Source organism: Phyllobates terribilis, unplaced genomic scaffold (assembly GCF_046119375.1).
Source record: "Phyllobates terribilis strain yellow unplaced genomic scaffold, ASM4611937v1 Scaffold_1__5_contigs__length_1240528914, whole genome shotgun sequence".
NCBI classification, from domain to species: Eukaryota; Metazoa; Chordata; class Amphibia; order Anura; family Dendrobatidae; genus Phyllobates; species Phyllobates terribilis.
Window position 1 is genome coordinate 315,759,430 of NW_027362761.1, and position 25,141 is coordinate 315,784,570.

The 25,141-nt window shown below is 41.2% G+C and overlaps 1 protein-coding gene across 2 annotated transcripts in view; it reads left to right on the forward strand.

Annotated features, from left to right (window-relative positions):
• The first annotated feature begins 1,363 nt into the window (after positions 1-1,363).
• The window catches only part of TOP3B (DNA topoisomerase III beta), a 68,169-nt gene continuing 44,391 nt past the window's right edge, over positions 1,364-25,141 (forward strand). Inside the window, exons 1-8 of one of the 2 annotated variants that reach the window (XM_073675097.1) lie at positions 1,364-1,530; positions 7,570-7,704; positions 13,806-13,937; positions 20,048-20,154; positions 21,840-21,914; positions 22,001-22,197; positions 22,393-22,549; positions 23,036-23,149. In XM_073675097.1, the coding sequence (XP_073531198.1) occupies positions 7,635-7,704; positions 13,806-13,937; positions 20,048-20,154; positions 21,840-21,914; positions 22,001-22,197; positions 22,393-22,549; positions 23,036-23,149 (852 nt within the window). In that variant the 5' untranslated portion in view covers positions 1,364-1,530; positions 7,570-7,634. The remainder of the gene's footprint in view (positions 1,531-7,569; positions 7,705-13,805; positions 13,938-20,047; positions 20,155-21,839; positions 21,915-22,000; positions 22,198-22,392; positions 22,550-23,035; positions 23,150-25,141) is intronic. The other variant, XM_073675109.1, reaches the window with a different exon arrangement.

The window sequence follows — 25,141 nt, forward strand, 5'->3', positions numbered from 1 at the left end:
AGGCCATCTGTCTAAAAGTACCCTTTAAAAGACTATACAATAGACAAAACATATGCACAGCAAGTTGTTTTGACATGTGTTATGTTCATTATTTTTAACAATTATAATTGTTATAATAACTATTGAACACTTTTTCAGGCAGAAAAAACATACCCCAAGAAGAAAAGTCTGCAGTCACTGCGACTGCCAAATTGTGAAAGCCTCATGTGACCACATGTATGATTTGCATACTTGCGGTCACGTGACAACTAGTCTTACCCGGCTTCTCTCAATACGAGAGAATTAAGAGAAATGCAGGAGTCTAGTCAACACGTGAGCGCAAGTATGCAAATTGTATGCATGTGGTCAAGTGAGTGTCCACCCACACGGGAGCACAGAGAACTCGTGGCACTATGCACCTTGCACACTGTCACGATTCAGCTGTCACATAGAGAGCCTGCAGACTTTTCTTCTGAGACCAAACTTCTCCAAGACGTTTGATGTCTTAGAGAAGTCTCCTTATTTACTGTGACAACCAGACACCACATTTTACACGTCTGCTGCAGTTTGGAAGATGAAAGCTGAGCTCCCACCTTGTGGTTTTTATAAAAGAAAATGCTGCATTTTTGCATGTTTTTACCAACAACCAATGACTGTGAATCTTTAGGAAAATATGAAACTCAGTAAAAAATTTTCTTTGCTGGTTTTGTTAATCTCTTTGATGTCCTGGGCAGTTTCTTCCTAAAAACATCACCTCCTAGGCGTTCCTTCTCCCCCCCCCCCCCCCCCCGCACACACATTTTCTTCCCGGTTTCCATGCTGGTTCACACACTGCGGTCACGTTGTGGTGAAAAAAACATTGTTATAAACCTGCGATTGTAGCAAGAAAAAAAAAACTGGAGACGGCCATATGTCATAGTCCGTACATGTCCCTGCTGAATTGTACAGCACTGCAGAATATGTTGGTGCTATAGAAATATAATCATTATTATCGTAAAAGCCAGAAAATGGTGACATTTATTATACTTGGGTCACGGCCCCACTATCAGTATTCGGTCAGTATTTTTTCTCAGGAGTGGGAGACAAAACCAGGTGAGGAACAATCAGAGAAAAGGTATAATAGAAACAAGTCACCAATTCTGCATTTATCACCCACTCCTGGTTTTGGCTCCCACTCCTGACTGAACACTGATAGTGGGGCCTGACCTTAATAATAACAGTGGGGAGAAACTCCGAGTTGTGTGCCAGCTGTGCGGCACTCTGAGCTGGATATCCCTGTACTACCCGCCAGAGCTGGAGGGGCATGGGGCTGCCTGCTGTGCCACCCTGAGGCGCTGAGCTGCCTGCTGCCAAACACTCTGACAACTCTCTGCTACGTGGACTGCTCAGGTGCAGCCACCAGCACCCGGATGTACGGCCCCGGAAGTGACGTCATCCCAACATGGCGGCGCCCTTGTCACTGAAGACTTTCCCGGCTTTGCTGCGAGATATCAGCGCCGCTGTGTGAAGTGTGTGATGTGTGAGGGGAAGACGCAAGTGAGGAAAACATAAGTAAGAGAGCGCCGTGTGTACGAGCCGGGTGCGCTATCGCTGCGGCTCGGTAGCTACACTCCGTGCGTGCCCACAAGAAGGCTCTGCTCCGGCTCCCAGTGCGCGGAGGCGCCGGTGTATTCATGTGCTGGTAATTCAGGGGTCTCCGACAGACCCCGGCCATTGTTTTCTCATACCGCACTGTGTGATGTGAGGACAATGCACACATGGGGAAAAGCCGCAGGTTCATCAACTAGCAGCCAGGAAAGCCGCACTGCAGGGGCATCCCATGGGTACAAGTTCTTGTAAGAACTAGAAGCATGGACATCTATTTGTTGTTAAAGATCTCAAGATCAGAGGGATTTTTAATTGTTTACTTCTCGTTGCCTAGGTAACCAGCCATCACTACCTCCTATCAGCAGTGGCTGAACATGCATCGGACGTACAAGCTCTTTCCGATCCACATTTCATAGTGTAACAGGCTCATCTGCACAAGTGGAATTAAAGGGGTTGTCCACTTTCAGGAAATCGAGCCCCAGACTGTGCAGAGTGCATAAAATAATAAACTCAGCAGGTACTCACCCTCCCTGGGTCCAGTGCTAGCTCCACCCCGCTGCCCCGGTCCATGTGTTTTTCTACAGTGGTGATGTAACGTCAACCATGCGCGTCATTGCTATAGCAGAATCAAACAAAAATGGAGGACACCACTAGGTAAAAAGGGATCACTCTGTACATACTATGAATAACCATGTAGAGAAAAAGAATTCTGCAAAAAACGGGATCACCTGCAAATATTAAATGAATAAATATTTATTAACACGTAAGCAAACGGACATGGACATAAAAACAAGTAAAAAGCACTTGATAAAGCTTAAGTACACCCTAAGGCTATGTGCCCACGATTCAGAAATGAAGCAGAAAATTTCTGCAGCATTTCTGCATCTCCCTGGCAGAAAAAACACATGCAGATTGTGCATGCGGTTTCCCTGCCAAATACATGCGGATTTGAAGCTTATTCACATGCGTTTCTGCATGCGGATTGACAAGCACTTTCCAGGCGATTTTAGCATCACTTGGAAAGTGCTTGACAACTAGGTCACACTATATAAATCCATGCAAACAGCATGGATTTATATAGTGTGACCGTAAGAATGTTTAAAAATAAAAAAATAAACCTTGATACTTACCTTCCGATGGCCCGGCGTGTGTAGCTGCGCTCGTTCCTGGCTGCCAGCTGATCGCGGTACACTGCACTGAAGGGCCTGCGGTCACATGACTGTGACGTCACTGCAGGTCCTTCAGTCCTGCCAGCAAGCACAGGGAAGGAGACCGGGGGCCATCGGAAGGTGAATATAATCTTTTTTTTTTTATTTTATTCTTTTTTTTACAGGTACAATGGTACCCAGGTCTGGATGAGAGTCTCCTCTCCTCCAGACTTGGGTACCATCCGCACATTGAAACGCATATAATCCGTGAGTACAAATGTACTGACACGGATTATGCAAGTCAATGGCGGCGATTACGCCGCGCTTCCGCAAAATTAATGGACGTGCTGCAGATTTTTGAGCGCAGCATAAACGCTGCGGAAAAATCCGCAGCATGGGCATTGACAGTGCGGCTTGTCATTGGGGACCATGGGGGGCGGATTACCATGCGTTTTTGAAGCGTTTATGCTGCGGAAATTCCGCAGCATAAACGCTTGAAGAATGCATCGTGGGCACTCAGCCTAAATGCAACATTTATACAGAAAGCCTGCCAATAACCATGTCAGACTGAATGAAATACAGTGCTGGTGTATGGAAAAAAAATGCAGAGCAACAAAATACTAAACATCTGAATCAAATAGACACAATACACGGATATAAACTTAATAAGTGACAATGTAAAGCATTAGAACAAATACAGTTGCACAAATAAAAAGAGAATGTCATTAGAATATGTGCAAAAATCTGAAAAAATAAATATAAGCATATTACCAGCACAACTAAAGGATCAAATAATAAAGATGTGGAGGCCACCTGTATGAAAATCAAGGAGGCAGAAAGGGCTACAGACCCCACGTGTATCACCACTGAATGTGTGGCCAGCACTGTATGTCACACATGGTTGTTGGTAGGCTTTTTGTATAAATTTGACATTTAGGGTGGACTTAAGCTTTATTAAATGCTTTTTTGTCCGTTTCAACTACATAGCTTTTCACTTGTTTTTATGTGCATGTCCATTTGGTTATGTGTTAATAAATATTTATTCATTTAATATTTGAAGGTGATCCCCTTTTTTTTGCTTACTTCTTTTTCTCTTTCTTCATCACTATAGCAGGTCACTGAGCTCATTGCTCCAGCACTTAGGTTGATGGCACGCGACGCTGAGCTCACTGAATGGCTAGATCAATGATGCTGCTGGCGTGATGTCACTGCTATAGTTAAAACACGGAGCAGCGGTGGACCCGAGGAGGTTGACTATCTGCTGAGTTTATTTTATGTACTTTGCACAGTTTGGGGCCCATTTTTCTTAAAGTGGACAACCCCTTTAATGTTTGCTGTCCATTGTATAGACCAAGAAATCCACAGCCAACTCACTAGCTCCCATGAGTATAATTTCTATGTGAGTAAGTGCCGCCTGTGGTTTTATAAAAATATTTTTAATTCTTTATTTCATCTCCATTAAGAATTCACATCAGTAGAGTGGCAGTACATGCTACTATTAAATCAGACAGGCGGTCTATACACATCAACATGTACTGACACTCCACCGATGTGAAGTTTTAATGAAGATGGGATTGAGAATTTATATATTTTTAAGAAACCACAGGAATTTCTTTTTCTGATAGAGTTTGAATTCACTGCAATAAAGTTAGCTGAGCTCGCTGGTGCACACTCTTAGCTCCCCATCCAGTAAGCTTCAGTTCCTCTGATGCTGCTGATACAAAGCTGCCTCATTTAGAAGTATCGGAGAGCACACAATTGGGCCAGTGGTGCCACAACACATGCTGGTCCAAACTGTCAATCAACTAGGTAGATTGGGGAGTGGTGTTCTGCGGAAAATGAGACAACCCTATTAAATCGGGGCGATTCACAACAACTTGATGACCTATCCACTGGGTAGGTCAGCATTATTGGATCGGTGGGGGTCTGTGAAAGTGGCGCCCCCATCAATCATGTGGCTGCCGGATGTAAACACAAGAAATGGAGCTGCAAAAACACAGCCCCATCCAGTGTGTGGTGGCCACTGCCAGGTGCTGCACAACAGCACATATTCTTTATACCCAGCAGCAGCAGCTGCTACACACTGAATAGAGTGGTGCTTTGCAGCTCCCTTCCATCTGATAACATGAGATTGGTGGGGGTGCCAGATAACAAATTCCCACTGATCCAATATTGATGACCTGTCCTATGAGAGGTCATCCTTTTTTATGAGTGACAAATGCTTCAAACACTCTACACATTCAATATACGACATGTAATATCCAACTTTACAACCTTTTTTGTATTGTTCCAATACACCTAAAATATTATTTATTAAAAATATGTATCTTCCTGGTGACTCTTTCATTTGGTTTGTTTAGTGATTGATTTTTTACTGGAACACAAATGGATGGCCTGACCTTAGGATAAGCCAGTCATTTTCAATCTCCCGGGTCAATAAGTACTGCAACTTCTTCTTGTATGCAGGCACAGTGGCGCACATTTCCATACATTCAGTTATGGCTGCTACTGCAGCTTAGCCCTATTGAAGGCTTTTTACTTCTTTACCTTTACATTATGATTAGTGTGGGGCAGACGCTGAGACCACGACCAATCCTGTGACTTAAGGAGATGTGTAGTGTCATTTTTTGACCGCATTGTGCATCTCCATGCTATTCAGTTACTCAAGTAACTGTCAACCACAACAGTCACTTGATGGGGGCTAGAAATATTAGTGCTGGAAATATTTAGAAGAGATCCAATGCTATGCTGGCACTGCATCCTCTTCATTCTCAATCTTGGTGGGGGATCCAGAGGTCCAACGCCAATTTTCAGAAAATAGTGGCATAGCCTAGCAATATACCATTGGTCCTCCATACTCCACTGATCAGCGCTGCGTTCCCTTAGCCACCACTGATTAGCTGCATCATTCACATTTTGGCTGAGCGGACAAATTCTTGTCCAATTTCTTACACAATTTTTAAAAGTGGCGTAAAATCTGAAAAGTCTCAAATGTTTGCGCAAAAACAATGTGAATTTTTGATGCCAAAACACTGAAGCTATAGCCTTGATCAATACTGAGAAGTAGACACTTATTTCTCTGGAAGTCACAGCTGCCCCCTTTTTCCTCCTGCTAGATACAGGAACCCATAATCCACAGAAGGCCCCCACATTGCTGCCCTAAATGTATTGCACAAAGCTGGACCTGTGTATTCCTGTAAAATTCTTCAAATGATTGCCAATACCAAACACAACCAGTACAAGGTAACTACATGTAGGAAATGAGGGAATCACCAGGGAATATGATTGCAAGAACACACTATACAGGACTGTATTGTCCAGGCTATCCTCTATGATATGAGCTAAACACATTAGTAGCAGATGTCTCTTTACTCTCCGAAAATGTTTCACCATCGGTAACACTACTTATTTTACTTGTTTAGCCCTACTTGTCACTTGAGGTCCCCCTCTCCTCCTTCAATTGTCAGATTGAAGCTCCCCTTAGTATGGTAGAACAATAGTTCATATCTTCTAATAGTAAGCATTGTGTTCCTTACTATCTAATCCCCAGTAGTCAGAGGTGGGTCACGCTTCCTTAGCCGGTACCGTCCTCACCCTCTTCCCCCTAGACACAGCAGTTCTTCTGCCTTACTTCCCTAGTAGTTATGGTTCATACCCTTCTTTCTCAGATAGATGCAATGGACCGTTACTTTTTATAGTAGTCAGAGCAACCATCCCACCCCTCCACCCTGCTAGGCAGAGCCATCCACTCTTCACTTCCTCAGTCCTCTTACTTCCCTTCTTATTCCAAGTTGCTGACATTACATCACACCTACTCCTGCCAGGCAGGAAAGTTGTCAGACTGACCCTGCTAGGAGAAAAGCCCCTTGATGATGTCAGTAAGGGCATGCAATCAGCACTGGTTCAGATCAGCAAAATATTAAATGCCTGAAGGGCAGTGAGCAAGAATAGCCAGATGGGGTGATAGTCTAATATGTAGATGATGCACTTTCAATCAATGATTGTCATATCCTGCCAATCAAGTACCCAGACTCAGACTGGTCCCCAGGGGAAGAGGCGAATCCCTCAGTAGGCCCCTGTACAGGATTCAGCCCCCACCCCTCCAGCATGAACTATGTTTGGTACAATACATTTGATTCACTATGTACAGACCAAACCACTATCTTATCATTTGTTCATCAAACTACCCAGTTTAAGGGGTGGTCATTAATACCAAATGGGTTGGGTGCGATACCTGGCACCCATGATGATCAGTTGTTCCCTGTGCTGGTGGCGGCCAGATATGTTTAGTTGCAGAGCGGAACAGCACAACTCCATCAAATGTATAATAGCCACAGCGGAGTACTACACATCCCACCCTTATTCATTCATTTGAATAGGGGGCAGATGTGCAGTTTCTGGTCATGGCCACTGTGCAGTTGATGGAGCTGTGCTGTGCAACTCCGCAACTGATTACACCCTGCCACTGCCAGCACTGGGAATAGCTGATCAGTGGGGGTGCCAGATGTCGCACCTTCACCAATCAGGTATTAATGACCTATCCTAAGGATTAAGCCATCAATATACCGAACAATCCCTTTAATTACTATACAGAAGCATAAGTATATTTGTGAAAGAGGGTAATGTCATTTTTGCATATAATTGAATAGTGGGCCCCCAGGGTCAGTGTTACTTGTGGACCCTTAGCTCCCTTGTCCAACACTACAAGTACCCTTTATAGAGTAAAGCAGCTTTGATATTCATTACACAAGATATCTAAAAGACTATTGTTAGTGGTGGAAGTTATATTTATGAACTAACGTGTCTTCCGTTATACTTACTGGATTTCTCATTTTTATATGTTTCATTCCTATAGACATTTGGATATCAAATAAACCAAACTATCCATAAAGGTGGGGAAGCTGCTGCCTCTGTTTCAGAATGAAGACTGTGCTTATGGTAGCAGAAAAGCCTTCCCTGGCTCAGTCTATTGCCAAAATCCTTTCCAAAGGTAAAAAAAGAAAACATTGTTGAAATAGTTTATCCTAAGAAAATATTTTTTTTGTGAGCATGTTAGATATACATGTAGTTGGGTAAATGAATAATTCTTTAAATCGGATCTGTCTTTCCTTATCTTTCATCTACGCGTAGATGAAGAACATTTGTAGTTATGATATTGGGAGAGCATAGTATGATTACATAGGACCCGAAACTAATAGCCGTTGTTGTAATGGTATGACTATAGTGCCCATGCTTTTTGGTCTCCAATAAATGAGAAGGAGAGGGTCAGCCCACCAAACATATATATATATGTATATGGCCATAGCAGGAGAACATCGCACAGACCAGCGCTAGAGTACCTCTGGGAAATGCAGACAAGTAGAGTAGACATCCAGCAAAAAGAAGCTGTGTGGCAGTAAAACTTCGAATTTACTATATTCAATTACAAAACTCCATTGAGTAGTCAGGTCACACAAAAAAGAAGTAGATACTAGACCTACGCGTTTCAGCGTGAAGTCTTACTTGTACCATCATTTGCATTTCTTGATCCAATGTTATGCAGTGTCAACAGAGATGTATTCTCATTTTCTGTTCTATAACGATGTATAGGAAAAAGATTTTCTGCTATTGCGGATTGAAACTGATAACAATGTAATTAGTTTGTCATCTTTAATAGTCCTGTTTAGCTAAGATGGATATGTCAGCATCTTCCATTATGATTCTTAACCCCTACACAGTGCATTAGCGATAAGTAAAAAGATTTGCACTACCCCAGTTCACTTTTTGCTACTCCATGGCAGTCGGACCAGGGCAGTGTGATTTTCCTTCCAGCATTCAAATGCCAGAATCCTGGCCATGACATCATGGGGGCCTATCAATGACAAGGATCACCCAGGATGCCGACATTCAGACAAGTTCACACTGTTGCCACAGAGTACCAAGGCAGCAACCAGGTCAGAGTAATGTGAATCTTTGGCCTCATCTCTACAATGCAAATGCTTATGTTCTATCTGCCCTATGCAGCGAGAATGAAAATACATGTGGTCCTCTTTAATGGATGATCATGTTGTATAGCGCTCTGTAGTTAAACACGTTGGGTTAATACTGTGTCGGCTCAATCCTCTGAAGTGACTGGAAGATAAAATGATCTGTTTACTGTCACAAAAGCTACTTGGCACTGCACTGAAAATGGGTGTTGTGTTCTGCAATGGGACCTGGGTGCTGGAACCTTCCTGCCTGCATGGGGCCATTACAATGGAAACCCTTCATATTGCGATGCCAACTCCAACAGGAATCACCACCGTGACTGGCAGACGTTAGATCACTATTATCTGCTATAGAGAAATGCTGGAATAAAACAGATCATGTCATTTTAGTGTCCTCCAGCTCTAGGGAAAATCCAAGAGTAAACTAAATATAATAATTCAGTGAAACTAAAGAAGTCATGAAAAAGAATGACTAAAAAAATCAATTAAAAAATCCTGCGAAATAAAACGTTAACCACTCTTCTCAACCATTCTGGGTGACCTGGATACATATTACACAAACAAAATGGACGCATACAATTATGCATCAATATAAAATTATATTACACCTATTTCTGCATTGCACATACAACCTAGAGACTGAAGGTTCACTCGGAAAAGGACCTTTGTTTGGAGTAGTATTGTGATAATGTTGTTTGGGATACATCATTTAGTATTAGTGTAAATGGGAGACTGCAGGGATTATTTTATTCCATACAATTGGTTAAATTTTGAGTTACGAAAGGGAAAAAAAGAACAAAATTTGTATTTTTCCTGCCTTTTTTCCATGGCCCACTATATAAAACTAAGTAAAAAATATGCTGGATACGTTTTGGTGCTATATTAAAATCTCGGTTGTGTCTAAAAAAAAAATAGACAAATTAAAATTATTTTTCTCTTGTGTCACCCATAGGGAGAAAAAAATGGCTTCAGGCCCTAACATTGTTAAACTGTTGTTTTAGAAGCTGTGCAGCATTTACTGTTGAGGCCTGGAAAGAAAGAACTGCAAGGAATTTGGTCCTGCATTTAGTCTGCCATTGAAAAAATACCTTGTAAAAAAAACATTTCACCTTTCTATTTTTGCACATGTAGCAACATCACTGTTTTGAGTAACCTTGTTATAGTATTTCAATTTGCCCAGGCTAAACCCTTGTATGTTTGCTCTGAAGAATTGCTCTCTCAGACATGGTCAGCAACTCCTCTCCCCTCCCTAAACATTCCTTGAAGGCTTTAAATGAGGTGCTGACTATCTTGTGAGAAAAAGCCTTTATCTATAGGGACTGCGAGTGCACCAGACTAGAACCTGATACTGAGAGCTTACACTCTTAACACTTTGTGCATCCTATGCATGAAATGCCCAAATAAACTTAAGAGCAATAGATAAATAAGAAGACAAAAGCAGCAAAGCACTAGAGAACAATGGGTGCAAATCCTCCCAGGACTCCCGGCTCAGTGCCCATAGAAAAAAGACAATGAAAGAAAGTTTACCTGTATTCAGTGATCAGCCCAACACTATGGAGCATTTTTCTAGCACATTGACAAACACATCCTATATTTTATACAAAAGCATTAAACAATAAAATAATAAATTATACATCGGTAAAGTATTTATTTAATCACTTATATAGCTCCATTAATATCCATAGCTCTTTACAGACATTAGGGCTCACAATCTAGATTCCCTATCAGTATGTCTTTGGAGTGTGGGAGGAAACCGGAGAAGCCGGAGGAAACTCACGCAAACACGGGGAGAATATACAAACTCCTTGCAGATGTTGTCCTTGGTGGGATTTGAATCCAGGACCCCAGTGCTAACCACTGAGCCACTGTGCTGTCAATTGTATACACTTACAAATATTGTGGAAACTTGTGCAAAGATGTTAAATGTGCAATAAAATACCACAGAATCATCTACTAACTAAAATGATATCTAAAGTGTACATATTACAACCCCTGGCAAAAATTATGGAATCACCGGGCTCGGAGGATGTTCATTCAGTTGTTTAATGTTGTTGAAAAAAAGCAGATCACAGACATGACACAAAACTAAATTCATTTCAAATGGCAACTTTATGGCTTTAAGAAACACTAAAAGAAATCAAGAAAAAAAATGTACTCAGTAAGGGTAATTTTTTTCAGACCAAGCAGAGGGAAAAAAGTATGGAATCACTCAATTCTGAGGAAAAAAATTATGGAATCACCCTGTAAATTTTCATTTCCAAAACTAACACCTGCATCAAATTAGACCTGCTCGTTAGTCTGCATCTAAAAAGGAGTGATCACACCTTGGAGAGCTGTTGCACCAAGTGGACTGACATGAATCATGGCTCCAACAGGAGAGATGTCAATTGAAACAAAGGAGAGGATTATCAAACTCTTAAAAGAAGGTAAATCATGACGCAATGTTGCAAAAGATGTTGGTTGTTCACAATCAGCTGTGTCTAAAATCTGGACCAAATACAAACAACATGGGATGGTTGTTAAAGGCAAACATACTGGTAGACCAAGGAAGACATCAAAGCTTCAAGATCGGAAACTTAAAGCAATATGTCTCCAAAACAGGAAATGCATAACAAAACATATGAGGAACGAATGGGAGGAAACTGGAGTCAATGTCTGTGACCGAACTGTAAGAAACCGCCTAAAGGAAATGAGATTTACATACTGAAAAGCTATACAACAGCCATCATTAACACCTAAACAGAAAAAAACAAGGTTACAATGGACTAAGGAAAAGCAATCGTGGACTGTGGATGACTGGATGAAAGTCATATTCAGTGATGAATCGCGAATCTGCATGGGCAAGGTGATGATGCTGGAACTTTTGTTTGGTGCCGTTCCAATGAGATTTATAAAGATGACTGCATGAAGAGAACATGCAAATTTCCACAGTCCTTGATGATATGGGGCTGCATGTCAGGTAAAGGCACTGGGGAGATGGCTGTCATTACATCTTCAATAAATGCCCAAGTTTACCTTGATATTTTGGACAGTTTTCTTATCCCATCAATTGAAAGGATGTTTGGGGATGATGACATAATTTTTCAAGATGATAATGCATCCTGCCATAGAGCAAAAACTGTGAAAACATTCCTTGAAAGAAGACACATAAGGTCTATGTCATGGCCTGCTAATAGTGCGGATCTCAATCCAATTGAAAATCTTTAGTAGAAGTTGAAGAAAATGGTCCATGACTAGGCTCCAACCTGCAAAGCTGATCTGGCAACAGCAATCAGAGAAAGTTGGAGCCAGATTGATGAAGAGTACGGTTTGTCACTCATTAAGTCCATGCCTCAGAGACTGCAAGCTATTATTAAAGCAAGAGGTGGTGCAACAAAATACTAGTGATGTATTGGAGTGTTCTTTTGTGTGTTTGTTTTTCATGATTCCATAATTTTTTCCTCAGAATTGAGTGATTCCATAATTTTTTCCCTCTGCTTGGTCTGAAAAAAATTACCCTTACTGAGTACCACATTTTTTATCTTGATTTCTTTTAGTGTTTCTTAAAGCCCTAAAGTTGCCATTTGAAATTACTTCAGTTTTGTGCCATGTCTGTGATCTGCTTTTTTACAACAACATTAAACAACTGAATGAACACCCTCGAGCCCGGTGATTCCATAATTTTTGCCAGGGATTGTATATCCAGTTGTAACCATTACTTAACTCACCATGCAATGGCAAAGCCGATCTGTCACTAGATTTCACAACACAAACTACATACATTACTAAATAGATCTTTTAGACCAGATAAGGCTGCTGTATTTACTTTGAAAATCCATGTCTGAATGGCAGTATAATCCTTTGTAAAAGTTTAACTAAGTCTCCTCCAAACTAGCCTACTGGACAGCTATTCAGTGTCCCTACTCCCTCCTGCTGCTGAGATCTCACACTGCTGAGTACAAGCTGCAGCTGTCAGTCAAGCGGAGTTTGCAGAGACTGAATGCACTTGGACTCATGAGCTATTTCATTCTGTAGCTGGACATCTAAGATACATGTACATATAAGATTGCAAGGCTCTACACTGGCCAAGCCACACCACGCAGATGCATCACAGTGCTGAATGCTGTCGTGGTGTGGTTAGGTATCGTAGAGTTTTCCAGTTTTTTTTTTTTAATATATAATTTTTATGAACTTTTTCAAAAAGAAACAAAAACATGCCAGATTAAGGTGATAATCAGATACCTGTACGCAGACAGGGTATAAAGAGATAGTTCTTAAATATTTGATTGGTAAAGCAAAACAATGTAATATAAGAACTTAATAACAATGTAACTTACATCAGTTTAATTAACATGCAATCCAGCTGATACTCTGATTTATTGAAGTCATTTTGTTAGATTAGACCACCTATGTTAGTATTATAGACCTTCACCAAATGATCCCTCTATTCCACTCTCCCCCCCCCCCCCCTCAATCCAGGCGTAATGGACCTAGGCTATCCCCAAGATCTTCCAGAATGTACCACGCTGTGGAAGTGAAGGGCTCCACCATTTTCTTTTTTTTTTCATTTAGAGTTTTCCAGTCTTATTAATTTCTTTATTTTGCTACAGATCCCTGTGTTTTAAGGCATGGGCATGTTTGCTGGTGGTCTCTTCCACATTGGCAAAGTAAATTGACAAACTTCTTACTTTCACTTGTTTCTTTTATGCAATGCAGGGTCATAGTATGGTGAGTCTTGTGATCATAAATGGATCGGATATGTGCAGTATAACTGGTATTTCTCTGCACACATAGGATCATTTTTTTACTTGGATATATGGGGCATGGTCGCACCACTCCAGTCTTACATGCCTCAGTGCGCTGCGCAAGAATTGTTATTCCCATCAGGGACTAGAGTATCATTTCTGGTATACAAAATGCAGTCAGTTTTGAAGAATTTGCGGAGAGGGCACGGTCATGCCCCTGTTCCACCACGGCTCTTCCCTTTCTCAACTCATTTCAGCAGGGCTGATTCAACAGGCGTGATAATGCCAAAAGTCGCTACATTTTTGCGCAGCTAATGAATGCTTTCATCATAACCTTGAATGTCTTTCATTTTTAATATAGATTTCTAAATTCCGTAAACAGGTTTGTCCTTTCTATTTAGGTAGTGCCACCTCCCGGAAAGGCTTTAATGGAGCATGCTCTGTACACGAGTATACAGGATCTTTCATGGGACAGATTGTACGATTCAAGATGACTTCTGTCTGTGGCCATGTCATGAGCTTGGACTTTATTGGTATGTTGGCTTTCATATTTAATTACATGTTAATAAGCTTGCTTAACCCCTTAATGACATATGACGTACAGCGTACATCATATGTTGTCTCACTGCCTTTGATGCGGGCTCACAAGGCGAAAGCGCATCTTTCCTGGCAGATGATGGCTGTGTTATCCAGCCATCATCTTCCTGTAACAGCCACGGATGGAGTGGCGCTCTGCCTGCGGCTGTTAACCTGTAAAGTGCTGCCTGCAGAGAGTTGTGCTGTTGTATGTGCCCATCAGCTCGCCTGTGACGTTATCGCGGAGTTCCGATGGGTTGCCATGACAGCCAGGGGTCTGCTGAAGACCCCTGTGCCTGTCATGATGGTACTCATGTGAAAGCCAGCCCGTAGGAGACCATGATTTTTGATAGGAGACAGTGATTTTTGCTATACATAATACATAGCTATACTATGCTATTGCTGTGTGTAGTACAAGCGATCAGACAGTCACAGGTTTAAGTTCCCTAAGGGGACTAACAAATACAGTAAAAAAAAAAAAATATGAAAAAAATATATACATTCAAATCACCTCCCTTTTGCCCCATTGCAAACTAAGAAACAAAAACAATTATTTAAAAAATACACATTTTGATATTGCTGCGTTCATAAAAGTACATTCTATCAAAATATAAAATAAATTAACACAATCGGTAAATGGAATATCGAGGAAAAAAATCAAAACGGCAGAATTGCTTTTTTTTCGGCCACAACAACAACAGAAAAAAATGTAATAAGAGGCGATCAAAACATCGTATCGACCCCAAAATGATGTCAATAAAAACATGGGCGCAAAAAAACAAGCTCTCACACAGCTCTGTATCTGTATTACAATCTAAGTAAAATAAAAACTATGCATGTTTGGTATCGCCTTAATCGTACTGACCTGGAGAATCATATTGCCAGGTCATTTTTATCGTAAAATGAACGGTGCAATTTAAAAAAAAAAAAATCAATTGTGGAATTACCCTTTTTTTGCTATTTCGCCAGACTTGAAATTTTTTTCCCACTTTCCAATACATCACATGATAAAATGGATGGTACCATTCAAAAGTACAACCCATCCTGCAAAAAAACAAGCCAACACACGGCTATGTCGACAGAAAAATAAAAAAGTTATGGCTCTTGGAATAAGGGGAGGAAAACACCAAAGCTCAAAAAACTAAAAATCACCCGGTCCTTAAGGAGTTAATGGGGTTGTCCAACCTCTCTTTATTTTAACAAATGTTTCAAGGACATGATTTTGCGACACCTAATAATATATAAGTATTTCAGGTTCTCCTCCTTTGTGAATCGCTCCCTGCTTTGTAAGAGTATTTTCCTCCTAGATTGCACAGCATTATACCTCTCAAAATGGCCACTAATAGAGGAGCATGTGACCAGACCTGTCCATAGCCTCCTCCTAATATGCTACACTTGGGAAAGCTGCTTCTTAATTGGAGGAGGCTGATGGATCCATCAATTAACAGTCTGCTATTACGTCTGCGAGGAAGGCTCCACTAAGAAGTGGGCCGCATTTAACAAAGGTATAGAATCTGAAATACTTATATATTAGTAAGTGCCACAAAATTATGTGTTAAAATAAAGATAAATTTGACATCTGTTTTATAGATTAGTAAGAAAAATTAATTAACCCGTATACTGATCCTCCACAATAAGGTTCGGGATTGCACTCAAATATTAAATTTAACAATATAACCCCAAAAGAGGTGGGAAAGCAAATACAGTATATAAAATATATTATATAAATAAATTTATAAATATATAAAAAGTCTACACACCCCTGTTAAAATAGCAGGTTTTTGTCATGTAAAAAAAATCATACCAAGAAGAATCATTTCAGAACTTTTTCAACCTTTAAAGGTAATCTGTCAGCAGATTTCACACTCCAAACTAATAATATGTGCATGCAGCTCTAATAAACACAGGTCCAGCAATACCTTTACATGGCCAGTCTGTTCCTCTGTTACTGAGAAATCAGAGTTTGAAATAATATGTAAATGGTTATGGTAGATCTGAAGCGTCTGTCACTTCAGCTCTATTTCCCGTCCAGCGTCGCCTCGTCCTACTTACCTGACATCCTCTATGCTGTATGACTTCAGAAAAGCAGCAGGAGGCGGTGCAAGGCTGGGAACAGAGCTGGTGTGACAGAGGCTTCAGGTCTACAAAAATCCATTTACATATCAATTCAAATGCTGATCTCTCAGTAATGGAGTAATGGACTGACTATGTAAAGGTATTACTGGACTGGTCTGTGAATGAGGTACATGAGCATATAAATAGTTTGGGGAGACTGATTCGCTTTAAAGTCACAAAATTATGTGTTAAAATAAAGATAAAATTGAAAAATAAACTGAATTTTTTTCCGGTGGAAACAGAAAAATAAAGAACTAAAATAATTCTGCCAGGATTCTCAGTTATTGTCGGTTAGAATGGGTGGTCGGCCTTGCTCAATACAAATGAAGCACAACTGGTCTGAATGTGACCAGATATATGCAAATTGAAGACTTGTGGTAATGTGACTGCCCGCTCTCACCGTCAATAGCAGAAAATCCTGAAAGCGTGCGGTGACCGAGTTACCGCAGACAGGGGAGTGATTACAATGTGCCCAATGTATAGTGAGTGGTAAAAGCCCCTTGCACTGCCCCAATGCTTGTAAGCGAGCTGCTGCAGGGGGAATAGAAGTTATTTTCTCCCTTCTACTCCAGTAAGGCAGCTTAATGTAATTTTAACACTATTTACCTGCAGATTATTCCTATGTCTGAAAACAATATCAGCAGAACATAAACGTGGTGAAAAAAGGGACCCTATGCCTTCTTGTCTACGGGCCCAAATAGTAGTCCGGACACTCCTCAATTAAAGTTTAAACCCAAAATCAACATGGAGTAAATAGTCCATTGTAAAGTATAACAAAATTTATTGAAAATATAAAAATAGGCATACACATAAATAGATAAAAATAGAGACAGAGTCAGTAGTTAGACTCAAGTGTATACAGACATTCTTACCCACTAAAAGTTATGGGTGGGAAGCGAAAAACCTGAGAAATAAACCCCACGTAAAGTGCCAGTGCCTAGCTAGATAATGGTGCCCCCATTATGCATCCTAACTTATACACCAAAGGAGCCAATATGATTTAAATTGCCTGAGTGCAAAGAGTATCATAATAGCGTCTCATAGGTAAGTAGAAAATGAGGATCCTTGTACTATATTAGCAGATGCATGCAATGGAGGAAAACATCATATCCAAGTTTCTCTCTTACCCATATATCCCACAGTAGCATGTCACCAGCCCCAACGCGCGTTTCGCGTGGGTTTCCTCGGGGGGGAATGGCGTCTCTGTTTTCTAAGCGATGCATGAGTGGTGATGGCCGCCACAGTGTTCACATTGCTTCCGGCATCACCTATGACGAAGCGGGTCAGGGAAAATCCCCTGTTACGTCACTTCCCCGCCTGTCGGCAATGTTCTGTGCATCATCACATCCCAGGCATGCGCACTAACAAGACTCCATTATGGATCAGGGCTAGGTAGAAAAATTATCATCATAACTATATTTTTAGTTCTCTCTGACGCGGGCGGGGAAGTGATGTCACTGGGGATTTCCCCTGATCCTCTGCATCATAGGTGATGCCGGAGGCAATGCGAACACCATGGCGGGCATCACTATGCATGCGCCGCTTAGAAAACAGTGGTGTGAGCCTTATTTAAAGATGGCCTAAGCACACAATATATAACAGCCCCCCGAGGAAACGTGGGTGACGTGCTACTCCACATGGGAAATATGGGTAAGAGAGAAACTTGGATATGATGTTTTCCTCCACTGTATGCATCTGTTACTATAGTACAAGGATCCTCATTTTATACTTACCGATGAGACGCCATTATGATATACTTTGCACTCAAGCACTTTAAATCATATTGGCTCCTTTGGTGTATGAGTTAGGATGCATAATGGGGGCACCATTATCTATCTAGGCACTGGCACTTTACGTGGGGTTTATTTCCCAGGTTTTTCTCTTCCCACCCATGACTTGTAGTGGGTAAGCATGTCCTTATACACCAGAACCTAACTACTGACTTTGTCTCTATTTTTGTCTATTTATGTGTATGCCTATTTTTATATTTTCAATAAACTTTGTTATACTTTACAATGGACTATTTACTCCATGTTATTTCTGGGTTTAAAGATTATTCCTATTTCTGCAGGTAAATAGCTTTTCTGGAAGTGACAGCTGGCTAAAATATTCTCTCCAACAGAGAGTAGTAGAAACGTGTTAGAAAATAAAAATAACTAAATTTAAGTGTGAACAGAGACTTAAATTGACAGTATGTGATATTTTGAAGCATGCTTCTTTTTTTTTTTTTTTTTGTGCAATAAACGCCCCTTTCATTTTCCTATAACCTACTGTGACCTCAAATTCTCCAACAGCAGTTTTCTCATACATCAGATCAGCAGCTAGCTCTTCTAATTTCCAGACCTGCACCCGCATTATATGGAGGGTGCCTCTTAAATTGGTGTAGCTCATTTGGTTTGGCCTGCAGAATAAGGTGTAAATGTCTGGCTGCCTGTCCACAGTGGGAGCCGGGGTTCCTACACTCATTTGTACTGCACGGCCGTGCCAACATCTTACAAAATGTTAACAAATTTCCTCCATCTATTATCCTGGTTGACATAATGGTTTAAACAAAACAAACCATGAAACCATTAGCATACGTCCTTGCATCTCACATTATAAAATAAAAGTGTAATCTAAGCACTTTCCCTGCATTAATTGTAGTGTGACCACAGCTATTTTTCTAGTTGAGCAGCAAGTATGGTTCAGAAGCAATTACTTCTCTGCCGTGCTTCCCATGCATCTCTGTGTAGTCTAAGTGCAGGAAGCACAGGAAGAGGTTTAATGAGGTAGCTCAGCATGTAGCAGGGCCCTACATGAGGTCTTAATAAAAAAGGAAGGGCAGGTTTCTCAGCCACGTGTTGCATGTCTGCGGAGAGAAAGAGGCAGCAAGTCGCAATTTGTGAGGTGTAGAGATCTAATGTGTGGCAGCACCCTCTGCTGGAAAAACCGTTTCTCTATGCTAATGGATAAGAAACTATTTCCAAAATAAAATGTCTGTGAGCTATGCAAACTGATTGGTTAATGTGCTGTTTGGAGGCAGCGCTAGAATAACAATGTATAGTCCGCATTATATTAAAATCATGGAAATAGATCTAATAGATTGGGTTTTCTTGCCTTGTTTCTGTGTTTGCCCCATCTGCAGATATTCTCAATATTTATTGGATGGGGAAGTGTTATTTTTTTCAGATGTTTCCCTGTCCTATCGAGAAGCCATTGGGAACATGTCTGAAAAAGCCTGCATCCGTAGAGAGTGCTGTAGTTTGGAAAAAAAGACAGAATCCACTGTTTATATTTCATTTCATCTGTGCGTATAAGCACCAAAAATGCCACAAAAAATGCCTAAGGCCAATTTCAGACAGGAATAATACAGGCACAAGTCTTGAGCAGACCGCCACGTTTTTCGATGTTGTCAGTTCCTGTCATCAGGCTGGAACCTGCGTCTGTATATGGGTGCAGAACTTTGCTCATAATAATAATGCTCATATTACACTCACTGAAATTGGTACCTGACAGCAATAAGTCACTTGTCCCAGACTTTTTCAGAGTTTTAGGCCTGGGCTACACGAAGGGCCCTATTCATCAATTTGTGGCAGAAAACCGATATAAGCCTATTGCAAAACACCATAAATAAAAAACTTAGGACGTTTGTCGGCTTTACTCCAGCTTTGCCAATCTTTACGGGAGGAGAAAAGACCCTACGAATTGATTTTAATTTAGATCACAAATTATACCAGATTTGTATTCTAGTCAGTGAGCTGGACCAGGGGACACATTTGTCTTGATGAATCAGTCTTGAGGAATGGACTATTTGTAGTGTTCCGGAATATGCCGTGTGCCATCCTATGGACTGCAGCTGTCTCTCAATCAGTAGCACTATAGAAAGTCTCATCCCTAGCTTTGTGACCTGTTAAAGGGTTCATGTGTCTTGCTCATTTAGCATTGTATATCTATGATAGGCGTGTTGTTTCAGGAAAATATAACAACTGGGATAAAGTGGACCCAGGAGAGTTGTTCAGCAAGGCACCCACAGAGAAGAAGGAAGCCAATCCTAAGCTCAGCATGGTGAAGTTCTTACAGGTGGGTAAATGCTATCTGTCATTCATCACTTGTAACATATATAGCGTCAGCAGAGAAGCCAAAGGATTCACAATCAGCCACTTCTACCAACATTTATTTTATCATTGAGAACAGGTTAAAGTGCCACTGGCATAAGACAAAAATATTTAGAAGATGCCCATAAGGAGTGATTCTTTTTGGATACCTACTGATGAGTTCACACATTATATTTTTACTATGGAAGTTCTGTAACAAATCACAGTAGACTGTTAGCGATTGGCAAATTGAATTCACTCACAGCGGATCCTGGGCAGAAACTACTGCATGCCCTGTCTGCTGCGGAGATGCCACTGAGTTTATTCATTGCAATAAGTAAAATCCATACATATATGAAATCTGCATGTGGAGCTGTGTGCGCTGAAGCCAGTGATCTACTGCACTGGTCAGATGGATGTCCTGCATGTAATCACTGCAGCCAAAGTGTGCAGAGACTGGCGGAGACTATCACTGCGCCAGCGCTAGTGAATTAAGGGGGAATTAGAAGGTGAGTATTGTATATTTTTAATTAGAAACCATTCCCTATTATTAGTTATATTTAGTTCCTAGATAATGACACTTTCTATAAAGGTATACATAAATACTTAGATAGAATGACTAGAAGTAACATACATTTATTAAGTGTCCTGATCTCAAACAATCTACATGTAATTAAATACTGACATCAAGGGACCGATGCATCAAGACCCCCAGTCTTCATGAGTGGGCTTACTGGAATCAGGAGTTTCGGACAAGTGGTGTACACCTCAGTGTGCACCTTGCCACAGCTCCTACTCCAACCTCTGGATCAAGATTTGTGGCTTAGCGAACCACCACCTCTCGTCATGAATTTGACAAGTAGTGGTCGCCATGTCCCCCTCCTGCCACAGCTCTGTCCGTTTTGTCAGAGCTGGGAGAAACTGGCGTGAGAACACTTAAGAGTCGCAAAATTTTGGCGCCACTCCAAGTTGCACCTAAATTTTGCGATATTCCAAAGTTTTTATGCCAGAATTCTGCCATGAAAGTTATGATGCACCGGGCCCCAAATGTATTTCTATGACTTACATTTTTCTTTCACAATTGAAGTTTGTTTTTAACCTTAAAAAAATGTACATTTGTTATCTGCATGGAAGTGAAATGTAACACTTAAGGCTCCTGTACACATTAGATTAACGTCGTCCAAACATGCCAATATTGATGGATTTGGCCCACAGGCTAATGTGAATTGGGTTCCCCAAAAGATGATTGTCTGAGAAGTTAAGGATCCAGCATGTCCGATTTCAGACTGGTGATACTTTTGTTTCTAGAAATAAGCCATCACCAGAGATGTCTGGCTGCGGCTCTCGCATAGGGAACACAGGCGCACTCAGCCGAGCGAGCACTCCTGTGTATGGGAGAGTCAGGCAAAATAGCTGCTTGCTAAACCATTGTTCATCCAACAGCTCTCCAAAGTCTATGGGGGGCTTAAGATCAATATTTTGTTGCAGAGATTGTCTTTATATGTATAGACAATAATGACCATATCGATCAGTTATTAATTGGTTCTTTTTGGAGCAGCGCCACCAAGTGAGTAAGATATTTTGTTGTAAGAAGAAAACATTTCTTTACATGGCCAGACAGTACCTTTTTAAAAAGCATAAGAAATAATATATTTCTGTCATGTTACTCAGGTGGAAGGACGTGGATGTGACTACATAGTCTTGTGGCTGGATTGTGACAAGGAGGGAGAAAACATCTGCTTTGAGGTGACTTCATGATATGTCATCTTATCAGCTCTTTCATTTTTGTTAGTTGTGCTCTAGCCATCATTTTGGTCCTTACCGTTCTTCAGGTGCTGGATGCAGTACTCCCGGGGATGAGTAAAGCGCACGGAGGAGAGCGTACTATACACCGTGCTAAGTTCAGCTCCATCACAGACACAGATATCATGAATGCTATGAACAGTCTGGGAGAGCCCAACAAGAATGAAGCACTTTCTGTGGATGCCAGACAGGAGTTGGACCTCAGGATTGGCTGTGCCTTCACAAGGTTCCTTCATTTTCTTTCATGATGAGTGTGATTCTTGCTATTTTACATTTGCATCCGGAGCAAATTGAGCACGGTCTGTTTCAGTAAGAGCTCTGCTATCTGGAATTATGACAGGATTTTATAAACAGTATTCCTTAAATTACTTTCATATTAGTTTATAATAAACCTCATATTCTTATTCTTGTTTTCACACAGGTTTCAAACTAAATACTTTCAAGGCAAATATGGCAACCTCGATAGTTCCCTAATATCTTTTGGCCCCTGCCAAACCCCCACATTAGGATTCTGTGTGGAGAGACATGATAAGATCCAGTCTTTCAAGCCTGAAACTTACTGGGTTCTTCAAGTGAAGGTGACGTGATATTGCAATGTCTATTATAGTGGAAACTGGAATATGACTTTTAAGTTGCTTGCTTACAAATATTGTAAAAAGTAACTTGCATAGTGCATAGTCCGCTTTGTCAATTTTTTAGGCCGGATTTCCATACATCCTAGCCATCTGTGTCATTTTTTTTATTCCTGAAATGATGGCAATAGATGTCAAATAGCATCACTTGTCATCATCTGGCCTTTTTTTTTATCAGTTTCTACAGCTAAACTGGCAAGCTGGATCAAAAAACGCAAAATGTAGCCTTTTATGATCCGACTTTTTGAAAGTTGCTATGCAAAAATTGATGCACCTGATGAATGTGAACAATCCCATAGCAAATTATGGAATCTGCTCTCACATCAGTTTCCCTACAGCATTTCATTACCATGCCACAGGGAAAAAAATGCCTGATGAATGGATATTTTGGAACCCAGTTTTACTTTATCATTTTTTCATACTTTAATTCAGGTGAGTCGCAGTCAAGAACATCCTCTTACTTTGGACTGGGATCGCGTTCGAGTCTTTGACAGAGAAATTGCCCAGATGTTCTTAAATCTTACAAAGACAAGCAGAGAGGCTAAGGTAACAATGCACTACTTCTGTTAGGATATATACCCATTCCAGACGCCAGTCTTATTAAGTCATACAGACTTTGAAGGAAGCAGCAGCGCACATTCTCATCCACTGTTCTATTCAAATGTCTCCTCAGAACAGCCAAGCAGGAGCTGGGGACTCAGGAAACCAGTGTTACCAATTGGGGAAATATATATAAATTAAATATATATATAGATATGTGTGTGTATGTATATATATACACTGCTCAAAAAAATAAAGAGAACAATCAAATAATAAATCCTAGATCTGAATGAATGAAATATTCTCATTGAATACTTTGTTCTGTACAAAATTGAATGTGCTGACAACAAAATCACACAAAAATCATCAATGGAAATCAAATTTATTAACCAACGGAGGCCTGGATTTGGAGTCACCCCCAGAATTAAAGTGGAAAAACACACTACAGGCTGATCCAACTTTGATGTAATGTACTTAAAACAAGTCAAAATGAGGCTCAGTATTGTCTGTGGCCTCCACGTGCCTGTATGACCTCCCTACAATGCCTGGGCATGCTCCTGATGAGGTTGCGGATGGTCTCCTGTGGGATCTCCTCCCAGACCTGGACTAAAGCATCCGCCAACTCCTGGACAGTCTGTGGGGCAATGTGACGTTGGTGGATGGAGCGAGACATGATGTCCCAGATGTGCTCAATCGGATTCAGGTCTGGGGAACGGGCGGGCCAGTCCATAGCTTCAATGCCTTCATCTTGCAGGAACTGCTGACACACTCCAGCCACATGAGGTCTGGCATTGTCCTGCATTAGGAGGAACCCAGGGCCAACCGCACCAGCATATGGTCTCACAAGGGGTCTGAGGATCTCATCTCGGTACCTAATGGCAGTCAGGCTACCTCTGGCGAGCACATGGAGGGCTGTGCGGACCTCCTAAGAAATGCCACCCACACCATTACTGACCCACTGCAAAACCGGTCATGCTGAAGGATGTTGCAGGCAGCAGATCGCTCTCCACGGCGTCTCCAGACTCTGTCACGTCTGTCACATGTGCTCAGTGTGAACCTGCTTTCATCTGTGAAGACCACAGGGCACCAGTGGCGACTTTGCCAATCCTGGTGTTCTGTGGCAAATGCCAAGCGTACTGCACGGTGTTGGGCTGTGAGCACAACCCCCATCTGTGGATGTCGGGCCCTCATACCACCCTCATGGAGTCGGTTTCTAACCGTTTGTGCAGACACATGCACATTTATGGCCTGCTGGAGGTCATTTTGCAGGGCTCTGGCCGTGCTCCTCCTGTTCCTTCTTGCACAAAGGCGGAGGTAGCGGTCCTGCTGCTGGGTTGTTGCCCTCCTACAGCCCCCTCCACGTCTCCTGGTGTACTGGCCTGTCTCCTGGTAGCGCCTCCAGCCTCTGGACACTACGCTGTCAGACGCAGCAAACCTTCTTGCCACAGCTCGCATTGATGTGCCATCCTGGATGAGCTGCACTACCTGAGCAACTTCTGTGGGTTGTAGAGTCCGTCTCATGCTACCACGAGTGTGAAAGCACAACCAACATTCAAAAGTGACCAAAACATCAGCCAGAAAACATTGGTACTGAGATGTGGTCTGTGGTCCCCACCTGCAGAACCACTCCTTTATTGAGTGTGTCTTGATAATTGCCAATAATTTCCATCTATTGTCTATTCCATTTGCACAACAGCATGTGAAATGATTGTCAATCAGTGTTGCTTCCTAAGTGGACAGTTTGATTTCACAGAAGTTTGATTTACTTGGAGTTATATTCTGTTGTTTAAGTGTTCCCTTTATTTTTTTGAGCAGTGTATATATATATATATATATATATATATATATATATATATATATATACATACAGCACTGTACAAATGCTCTGGGCAGAGGTAGAAAATAATGATGCAAAGTAAGAATGCTTTAAAAAAAATAGAAATGCTAACAGTTTATTTTTATCCATTAGCAAAATTCAAGGTGAATGAATAAAAGAAA